This window comes from Leptopilina heterotoma, unplaced genomic scaffold (genome assembly GCF_015476425.1).
Source record: "Leptopilina heterotoma isolate Lh14 unplaced genomic scaffold, ASM1547642v1 Lhet_180, whole genome shotgun sequence".
NCBI lineage: Eukaryota > Metazoa > Arthropoda > Insecta > Hymenoptera > Figitidae > Leptopilina > Leptopilina heterotoma.
Window position 1 is genome coordinate 2,302,379 of NW_025110897.1, and position 11,541 is coordinate 2,313,919.

An 11,541-nucleotide genomic window follows, 5' to 3' on the forward strand; every position below is an offset into this window, starting at 1 on the left:
ATTGACTTGAAACGTAGTACTCGGGGGTTTTTGGGGTCGCTGATTACGAATCTGACATCAGTTTTTCGAAATTCAAAATGTCGAATCCAAGATGGCGGAGATTTTTTCAAAATTCGTCGAATTTGCTTGAAATTTGTTACTCGGGGGTTTTAAGGGTCGCTGATTACGAATCTGTCATTATTTTTTCAGAATATTTATCGAAGTTTGATTTCACTAAAAATTATCAAACTGATGTCAGATTAACCAGTTTCAAACAAATTCAATAGATTTAAAAAAATTTTCCGCCATATTGAACCAGATATTTTGAATTTTGAAAAACTGATTTCAGATTCGTAATCAGCGACCCTGAAAATCCCCAAGTATTCAGTTTCAAGCCAATCTGATCAATTTTTTATTTCGTTGTCCGCCATATTGGATCCGCCATTTTGAATTTTGGAAAACTAATGTTAGATTCGTAATCAGCGACCCCAGAAACCTTAGGGTACCAAGTTTCATAAAAATCCATTAAAAATTTTTTCAACACACTTTTGGCCCAAACAGTGGAAATCTCGTTGACAGCCAAGGGGTTAAAGCTAAATTATAAATTTTTAAATGTAAACGACTATTGGCTTTTGTTTGTAAACACAGAAATTAGTTTTTCTGCTTGAATTCATTTGCAATATGTGCAACTAATTTCTTAAAAAATACGAGGGACATTGAATTGTGCACTACGCGGAGAATCACCCAGATATTTTACTGTCACGTTAGAGCTACTTAGTAAAAATTATAAAAAGCTAACGATTTTTATAACTTATTAAATAGTCGATTTTTTGAAAAAAGTATAAAAAGTTTTTGAATTATCAGTTTCTAAAAATTTTAACAGAGATATATTTCTTAGTTGAAAATATTACATCTTTATTCTTAGACTAAAAAGTTGAAACATATTTATTGTTCACAAAAATACTGTACATTATTTAAACGAGGAACTTACCTTTAATTGAAAGAAATAAAAAATATGCAGAAAAATTTAATTTTTTGCGAGCACAAAAAACTAAATGCTCAATGGTCGAAAAGACAATACTTATTCTGAAGCGCCTGAGTTAATAAAGTCTTAATAATTGTTATAAAACTACATATAACGGTTAACTTTAATGAAATGTTATCGTTTCTGAAAACAGTGCATTTCGCTTTGCATTTCGCCACTTTGCCCTGTCCTGCCCTACTATTTCAGATAATAATTAATTGTTCACTGGCTATAATTCTGCAAAACTCTTAAATGATAAATTATTATTTACAAAACGCTTTCCTTAATTTATAATGACTTAAAATTTACAAATTTCGACGTTCCACTGTTTATCTTTCTTGTTCCTTCCCAAATTAATATTGTCGAATTATCTGTGACGGCATATAAATGTTGTTGTTCCAAAGCCCACACGATTGCCACAATTGCTCCACAATATTTTGAATCATTAATTATTTCTCGGACCAGTTTCAAGTCCCAACTGCTCCAGAATCTAAACATCAAAAATTAGGAAAAGCATAAATAAATAAATCATATTCAATAATCATAATCAATTTAAATTAAATTACAATACGCAAGTGTGTCGTTAGTTTTTCCCTTATCAAGTAGCTAATTTTTTTTACTTTTAATAATTAAAGGCTAACAACGAATAACAATCTGTTACATTTGAAAAATATGAAGTAACTAAGAAAATATCAGGCATCACAGTACCACAAAAAAATGTTCTATTACATTTATTTACGAATTTCTTCAACTGTCAAATTATTCGAAAACAGCAATAACTTCTTTTTAAAAAAAATATTTTATCATTTTTTTCATTTTTCATTGGAATTAAGATTTCAAAAATTTCAAATTCAAACCTTTTCAAATTGAACAACTCATAAGAATATTATTATAAAACATAAAGAAAGTGATCATTCCGAGTCTTCGACTCGGACTATAAAAAATATTTTTACTCTAATATCTTCAAAATTATTTTTATTTCAATTCAATTATTATTTTCTAGAATTTATAACTAAAATTTTTCTTTAAATCAATTATTTACAATAATTTTTAAAAAAATTCTGAAAATTTTCAAATGTATTTGTTTACAACTCAATTTTACGAAATTTCATCGATTATTCGGAAATTCTTCAATTATTATATATTTTAAAATAAAAGCTTCGAATAATTTCAATAAAAACTTTTTGAAAAAAAATAATTCTACAGAATTGTTAGTTAAAAATATGAAAAATTCAGATTATCAAAGATTTCAATTTGAAATTTTTTCAAAATTCAATTAATTCTAAAAATTTACTTTTAATATTCAATTAAATATTAAATATTTAATATTCAAATAAATTGTTTTCCATAGTTAAATAATTAAATATATATTTAAAACTTCAACTAAAATTTTAAAAGAATTTAAATTAAACTTTTTCGAAAAAAATAATTCTACAGAAATGTTATAGTTAAAGGAATTAAAAATTCAAGTTCTCAAAGATTTTAATTTGAAACCTTTTCAAAATTTAATTATTTCTAAAAATCCACGCTATAATGCTTTTAAAATTCAATTTTATTATCTAAAATCTTAACTAAAATCCATTTTTAGTAAAAATAGTAAAAAAATTTACTATTTTTACTAGAAAATTCTACGAGAATTCAAATATTTAAATACAAAAGTAAATAATCTATTGAATAATTGAACGTTTCTCAAAACTGAATTTTCATAAAGAATTTTATCAACAAATTTTTAAATAATTGAATTCTTTTGACGAATTTTAATAAAAAATTTAAGAATAATTACATTTTTCGAGGAATTTGATTAAAATTGTATTAAAAATAATTAAAATTCTGGGATGAGTTTTATTTTTTATGAAAATAATAGAATCCTTGTAAAAAATTTTATTATTTATGAAAATACTTGAATTATTGGGAAGAAAACTATTAACATTTTTTTTAAATAATTGAATTCCTCCAAAGAATTATGTTATTTATCAAAGTAATTGAATTTTTTAGAAGAATATTATTTAAATTTTTTTAAATAATTGAATTCCTGAAAAGAATTCTATTTATTTATTTATTTTTACAAATTTACGGGCAGTGCCCTATCGTACATAAGTACTTAATATACGGCATTCAATTAAATTTATAATATTATTTATTTATTTATGAAAATAATTGAATTTTTTCAAAGAATTTTATTGAAATTTTTTAAAAATAATTGAATTCCTGCAAAGAATTTTGTTATTTATAAAAATAATTTAATTCCCGTAACCGATTTCATTAAAAATATTTAAAAATAATTGAATTTTTGAAAATATTTTGTTATTTATGACAATAATTGAATTCTTTCAAAGAATGTTTTCAAAATTTTTAAAAATAATAAATTGATATTCTGCGAAGAATTTTATTTACACTACCGTCCGTGAGTATCAGGACGCCCCTTTTTCCATAAGTGGGAAAATGCTTAAAACGTAGAAAATAAGATTTGACAAAAATTTTTCGTATTTTTTTCCTGAAAGCTAATGAAATTATGAAAAGACTGACACCTGATCAAAGAATTTTCATTGACTGTTTTGTCAGATACAGAAAAAATACTGGATTTTGCATGCTTTTCGTAATTTTTTAATTTCTCGAAAACTAATTAACTTTTTTAGCGTTCTTGGTCTTGTTTTAATCTCTATTCAATGTAGAATCTAAATTAATTAATGGTATTGTGATATAAATTTTTCCAAAAAAATTTGAAACTGTGAAAGTCGGATAAAAAAATTTTGAAAAACAGATTGACACTTTTTTAACAAAAAAAAATTTTTTTTAATTAAATAATTAAGTAATTAAAAAGTTTTTTTGAATTTTAGTATATCTATTAAATGAACATATTTTACATTAACCTTTTTGACACTTTAATATTCATGATAATTTTTTGAATTTTTTTAATCATACACTGAAAAAAAAATTTATTTGATTCAAATAATTCAAATTATTTGAAAAATATTTAATTGATTCAAATACTTTTTAGTTGGATCAAAAAAATATGTATTTGATTCAAATAACTTGAATTATTTGAATCACACTTATTTGAACCAAATAAATCGTATTTGATTCAATTAAATAATAAATTGAATTAAATAAATGAATTTGTTTAATACAAATAATGAGTTAGTTGAAACTATTCTTTTATTTATTTCACTCAAATACTTCGTATATTTGATGCAAATAAAAATTATTTGACACAATAAATTTATTTTATTGATTCTAATAAACTTAATTATTTAATCCAAATAATTCGTTATTCAAAGCTAATACACTATTTTATCAAGACAAATAAAAAAATATTTCAATCAATTAAATAATTATTTGAAACGAAAATAATGAATTACTTGAAACTGTTCATTTATTTATTTCACTTAAATATTTCATTTATTTAATACAAATAAAAAAATTTTCGACAAATAAATGTGTTATTTGGATACAGAATATACGGCACTGGCATTGATATAGTAGATTAGCCCGAGTTCTCACCAAGTCTCAGTGGCCGTGCGGTTTAAATAGGTGCGTTAGGGGCGGGGGACGTGAGTTCGATCCCACATGCGAGCGAATATTTTTCATTCTTCGTTTTAAGCGTTATATAAAATAATAAAATTGTGTGTTGTGTTGTGAATAAAAACTGTGTGAACTTGTTTGTAAATAATATTAAAAGTCTGTTAAAATATCAGTTAATAAATATAATATATAAATATAATATAATAATAAATTAATAAATTAAAAAAAAAACTAAATACTTAAAAAAATTTTTTTTTATTAAATATAGAATGAAATAATTTTTATAATTGATTCAAATAATTATTTACTAGCTTGAAATATTACATTTATTTGATTTCAATAATTTGTATTTGATACAAATAACTATTTATTTGATACAATAAAACAAAATACTTAGGTTTAGTAAATATTTATTTGAGTTGAATAATTTATATAATTGATTCAAATAATTGTTTATTAGTTTGAAATATTCCATTTATTTGATTTGAATAAGTTGTATTTGATTCAAATAAATAGTTATTTGATGCGATAAAATAAAATATTTAGGTCAAATAAATATGTATTTGGTTCAAATACACATTTATTGGATTATAACCAAATAAATGATTTATTTGAATCAAATAATTTTTATTTGATTCAAATAAATTTTTTTTTCAGTGATACTTTTACGGTTTCAAATTTTTTTGGAAAAATTTATTTCACAATACCAGTTAATAACTTAGATTCTAAATTAAATAGAGATTAAAACCAGACCAAGAGCGCTAATAAAAGTTAATTAGTTTTCGAGAAATTAAAAAATTACGAAAAGCATGCAAAATCCAGTATTTTTTCTGTAGCTGACAGAATAGTCAACGAAAATTCTTCGATCAGGTGTCAGTCTTTTCATAATTTCATTAGCTTTCAGGAAAAAAATACGAAAAATTTTTGTCAATCTTATTTTCTACGTTTTAAGCATTTTTCCACTCATGAAAAAAGGGGCGTCCTGATACTCACGGACGGTAGTGTACTTTTGAAAATAATTGAATTTCTGTAATTTTATAACTTCACCAAAATCCAATTATTTTTTTTTTTTGATTTGTATATAAAATTCTTTTCTAAACAAATTTTTTTTAATAATTAAAAATTCAACAAATTCTTTTAAAAAAATTAGAATTAAACTGTTTTACAAAAGTTAATTCCACAGAATTATTAGTTAAGAGTATGAATATTTTATTTATGAAAATAATTGAATTGTTGGGAAGAAATTTATAAAAAATTGGTAAATAATTGAATTCTTGTGAAATTTTTATTATTTATGTAAATAATTGAATGTTTAAGTATAATTTTTTTTAAATAATTGAATTCGTTTGTCAAATTTTATTCAAATAGTCGATCAGAATTTTCTTAATTTTTGAACTTAATTGAATTTTTGCGAAGAATTATATTAGTTTTGAAAATATTTGAATTTCTGCAATCATTTGTAACTTCTCCAAAATTCAATTTTTTCTTTAGTGTTTTTAACTAAAATTCTTCTATAAATCCATTATTTTTAATAATTAATTAAGTTTGTATTAAAAAATGTGACTAATTCATGAAGAATTTGATTTATTAAAATTTTTCATAAATCTTTTCTTTAAAATTTCTAATTAAATTCATCCAAAATTGAAATTTTTATTTAAATAAAAAAATAAATAATTTACATTGAATAATTGAATGTTTCTTAATATTGAATTCTCATAAAGAATTTGATCAACAAACATTTAAATTAAACGTTTGCGTAGAATTTTAATAAAAAATTTTTCAAATAATTAAATTCTTTTGGAAAAATTCAGATTTTTTTTAGTGTTTTTAACTAAAATTCTTGGATAAATTCATAATTTTTAATAATTAATTAAAAATATATATATATAAAAATGAACTTCTAATAAAATTCATTCAAAATTGAAATTTTACAAAATTTAAAATTAAAATCTTTTCAAGTTCATCTATTTATGAAAATTGTAAACGCAACTATTTTAAAATTCAATTAATTTTGAAATGTTTTTAAATAAAATTATATATTAAATAATTTCTAAGTTATAATTTTATGATAGTTCTTCAAGAATTAAGTTATTTAAAACAAAGTTATTGTCAGAAATGGAAAAAATTGAAGGTTTTGTATTAGAATTTTTGATTTTTTTAGAAAAAAACTATTAATAATAATATTTGAATTATTTGAATGTTTATTAATTATTTTTCTAGAGGTCTCCATTCTGTTGAATGAACCACCTTATAATTTATAAAATTCTTTACAATATCTATATTACTTAAATCATTAACATAAAAAAACATGTAATCTAAATAATCTAAATAATCTAAATCAAAAATAAAACGTATAAAACGCACTGAATTTTATAACATTGAGTCTACATTTTTTTATTACACTTTGAAAAAGATTTGAAAAAAAGAAAAACTTGTTTATTTTTGATTATAGAAAAAGGTGAAAAAGGGGACAAATCAGCGAAAAAAGGGGAAAAAGGTGACAAATCGTCAAGAAAGGTGAAAAAGGGGAACAAAAGGGGACCAACTGTGATGCCAGAAATATGTATAAATATTAATTATTGCTAATTACGTCCAACTGTTTAAAATGTTTAAGTACCTTACAAAACATAATATTCTTGATATCCCTGGCGAATTTAATGATCCGAATGTGTCGACTGAATCTGGTTGACATGCAGTTTAAGGTGGAAAATGAAATTCGTAAAAACAATATTAAAAATAATAAACAGATAACCCAAGAGTTTATGTATCAAATAATTTTCGGCAAATTAATCAACAAATAAAAATGATGATTATTAATGTGTAAAGTGTACAGGTGCTTACCTATATGAGTATCTACTTATATGAGTTAAATATGTAATAACAGTAGTGACGGTAGTTTAACAAAATAATTCTTCCCGGGGTAAACATTATTTATTTTCACTGTTTTCTATTTTTCACACACTTTTTGTCACCGAAATAAAAAAGACAACAAAGATTACACTACCAAATTAATTGCATACACTTTCATTTTGATTAGATTGTTTCTAGGAGTTTTTTGGATCGCTGACTACGAATCCGATGCGATGTTAGTTTCACAAGATTCAAAATAGGCGATCCAACGTGACCCACGAAAAATGTTGAAAATTTTAGCTAAGCTTACAAAACTAAACTATGTAAACTATGTTTTGAATTAGTTTGCTGTAATTGTAAGACAAATAGTATTGACATTCTGGACGCGATTAAGGAAGAAGAAATAATATTCCTCGCTACAACTGTTGAACATCTCGACATCGAAGAAAACCAAGAGAAAATGCGAATGGAAAACTATCAGACATTATTTTGATTGGTAAGGATTTGCAAAATGTGCACAGATGAGAATTTTTATAACTGTATTTTTCCTTCCTAATATTTATATTGAACTTTCGAAAAAAGGATAAAGTTGTGCCATTTTCCGAATAGTTGTTTAGAATTTTTGTTCTACTGTGCAAACTTATAATTAATTTTGTAAAATAAATTTCTCTTACCTGATAATCCCATTCTCCAATCCTGTAGCTATAACATTAACAGAGATACCTTCAGGTGCATTACTATAAGACAATGCACTTATTTTAACCTGAGACTTTATAGTTCCCACATTTCGAGCGTTAATGGTATATACTTTCAACACTGATTTATTTGAGGAGTCCTTCTCTGTGTCTCTGGATATATTATAAGAAACTGCAAAGTCACCAAGCGTTTCGCTTATCGAAATCAAGGAAATGGGGTGTCCTGCACTGCATGTAATTGATCGGATGTATGTAAAGCTACAAACAATATGCACCAATTTAACAAATTCTAATTTATCCAACTTGCTCATTAACTTAATCATCTTGTTGACCCAAAACATATTATACAAGGATATTAGACTGTAGAAAACTTTGAAATTTGGAATTTTGCTTGCCTATTCAAATCCCAAGTAACGATAATCCCGTCAGCGTCGCCTGATATTCCTATGTTGAAAGCTCTGTTTAGAGAAATAACTGTAACGGAATTTCTGTGTGCTAATAAAATCTCAGGTACGACGTCTTTAAAATTTATATTTCCGTTAGAAGTAAAGATGAAAGAGTATATCTCGATTCTTCCGGAATAATAACCAGTCCAAAGTTGTCCGGAATCAGGTATAGATTTCATGACTGTGATCTAAATATTAAAATATTTAAGATAAATTAGTTACTGTATTTAAGAACCATTCATTCATATCGTTAACTTCAATTTTTAATTCCATTTCTAAAATTATATCTAATTACATACTATGTACAATCAGGTCTCTGCAGTGTTAAATTCAGAATAGTTATGTGTTCTCAACTCTTAATCGGATAGCAAACCCTAAGCAAATTTATTCTGTTATAATAATTGTAAATAATTAAACTCTGAATCACAGGATTGCCACGCTTTTGCTCATTTCAAATTCCCTGTCTTTTCTAGGATTTCCAGGTTTTTAAAACTACATTTGTTGCCTAGAAAAATTTAATTTTGTTTTTCCCTGAGATTCCCTTGAATTTCAGACAAAATTCTTACTTTTCCTTCCCTCTGAAGAATATTATGATTCAGTTTCAAAATTATTACTCAGAAAAATGAATATTTTTCTTCTTCTTTTTTAAATAAATATATAATATTTAATGACTATTATTTTTCCATAAGAATTAAGATTTTCAAAAATTTCAAATTCAAAGCTTTTTAAAATTAAACAATTTAAAAAAAAATTGTTATAAAACATAAAGAAATCGATCACTCTGAGTCTTCGACTCGGAGCAATCGATATCTTCATATTTTATAAATAATTAAAAATGACCGACTGATAAAATCATTATTTTAAATTATAAGAATATTGTTACTGCAACTTATTCAAAATTACTTTCATCATTTTCATTCAGTATTGTTGTCCAAAATTTTTTAACTAAAATTCTTCTTTAAATTAATTCTTCTTAATAATTTTTGAAAAATTTCTTTGAAAATTTTCAAGTTTTTTTGTTTACAATTCAATTTTAAGCAATTTCTTCAATTAAATATAAGTATATTAGAAAATAAAAACTTGAAATAATTTCAAAAAAGTTCCATTAAACTTTTTTAAAAAAATTAAATCTACACAATTTTCAGTTTAAAAAATTCAAACTTTCAAAAACTATGATTTGAAACCTTTTCAAAATTCAATTATTTCTGAAAATTCACGCTATAATACTCTCTTTTAATTAGAATTAATAAAATTGTTTACTAATTGGAATTGGTGACTGAATTTTTTATTTTGAATTAGTAAATTTTACTATTAAATTAGTAAAAACGAATATTTATTAGTAATAAGTATGCTAATTCAAAAGCAAAAAGTCAGTCACTAATTCAAATTACAAACAATTTTTACTTATTCAAATTTAGAGAGTTTAATATTCAATTATTATGTAAAATTTTAACTGAAATTCATATTTAAATCAATTTTTATAAGGAAATTCTACGAGAATTCCATTATTTAAGTACAACTAAAAAATTTATCGAATAATTGAATGTTTCTTAAAATAATTGAACTCTCATAAAAAATTTTATCAATAAATTTTTAAATAATTAAAATTGGAATTTTAATAAAATTTTTTAGAATAATAATTTCATTTTTCGAGAAATTAGATTAAAATTGTATTAAAAATAATTGAATCTCAGTAAAAAATTTGATTGAATTGAAAACAGTTTTTGAAATATTATTAAATTTTTTGAAGAAGAATTTTATTATTTATAAAGATAATTGAAATGCTCACGAGAATTTTTTTAAACTTTTGACTATAATTTATTGAATTTTTGCGAAGAATTTTATTACTTTTGAAAATAATTGAATAATCTTGAGCCGAATTTTAATAATATATTTCTCTTTAAATAATTGAATTCTTTTGTGAAATTTTATTGAAATAGTAGATATTTAAAATAGTTGAATTTTGATATATTATTGAAATTAATTTAATTTCTACGAAGAATTTTATTAAAATTATTTTGAAAAAAATTGAATTGTCAAAAAGAATTTCATTAAAATTTTTGAAAATAATTTAATTCTTTTAAGAAATTTAATTAAAAATGTATTGGCAATAATACTTAAATTCTAATAAATAAATTATAGAAAGGCTTTTTAAAATGATTGAATTTCATTAATGAATTTTAATGAAATTTTCAAGAATAATTACATTTTTCGAGAAATTCCATTAAAATTGTATTAAAAATAATTGAAATTCTGCTATGAGTTTTATTATTTATGAAAATAATTGAAAACCTATAAAGAATTGTATTATTCATGAAAATAATTGAATCCTTGTAAAAATTTTATCATTTATGAAAATAATTGAATTATTGGGAAGAAATTTATAAAAAAAATTGTAAATAATAGAATTGCTGTGAAATTTCTAATTATAAAATGAAATTTTCTAAAATTTCAAATTAAAATCTTTTGAAGTTCATCTATCTATTTATGAAGATTGTAAACGCAACTCTTTTAAAATTCAATTCATTTTGAAATATTTAAGTAAAATTAGATTTCAAGAACAAACACAATAGTTTTCCAGGATTCTGATAAAAATTTCCTGACTATTATTGAATATCGATACCTTTATGCAAGGAAAATTTTGCAATACAGAGACCCGACCGTAGTTGTCTTATGTTTCATATTTTTTAAATGAAAAACAGTTTTTATATACATACAGGATCAAGACCAGAATATTTAATTAAGGGCTTTGGCGCTTGGTCCTTCTTAAACTTCAGTCTCGCAATACCATCATTGCCTTTCCAGGAAACCAAGCCTGCTCCCAACGCCAAAATGTTTGCTGAAGTATTTGCTCCTGAAAACATTACATTTTTTATTATAAACAAGTTTTATTTCAAAAAAGGCAAACAGCAGAAAATCATGTCACTAAAATTACCCGGAAAAACAAGATGAGGATTAACTTTTTTTTGTCTGGAAAGTTTACTGTACAATAAAACAGCTTTAAAAACTTTGGCTATTTCCGAAG

At 23.1% G+C, this 11,541-nt stretch overlaps 1 protein-coding gene across 2 annotated transcripts in view; it reads right to left on the minus strand.

Moving 5' to 3' along the window:
* Positions 1–828: 828 nt before the first annotated feature.
* The window catches only part of LOC122500045 (lysosomal-trafficking regulator), a 36,433-nt gene continuing 25,720 nt past the window's right edge, over positions 829–11,541 (minus strand). Inside the window, exons 12-15 of one of the 2 annotated variants that reach the window (XM_043608745.1) lie at positions 11,234–11,370; positions 8,466–8,704; positions 8,050–8,328; positions 829–1,493 (exon numbers count right to left, since the gene is read on the minus strand). In XM_043608745.1, the coding sequence (XP_043464680.1) occupies positions 1,292–1,493; positions 8,050–8,328; positions 8,466–8,704; positions 11,234–11,370 (857 nt within the window). In that variant the 3' untranslated portion in view covers positions 829–1,291. Of the gene's footprint in view, positions 1,494–8,049; positions 8,329–8,465; positions 8,705–11,233; positions 11,371–11,541 lie in introns of those variants that run through there. The other variant, XR_006301433.1, reaches the window with a different exon arrangement.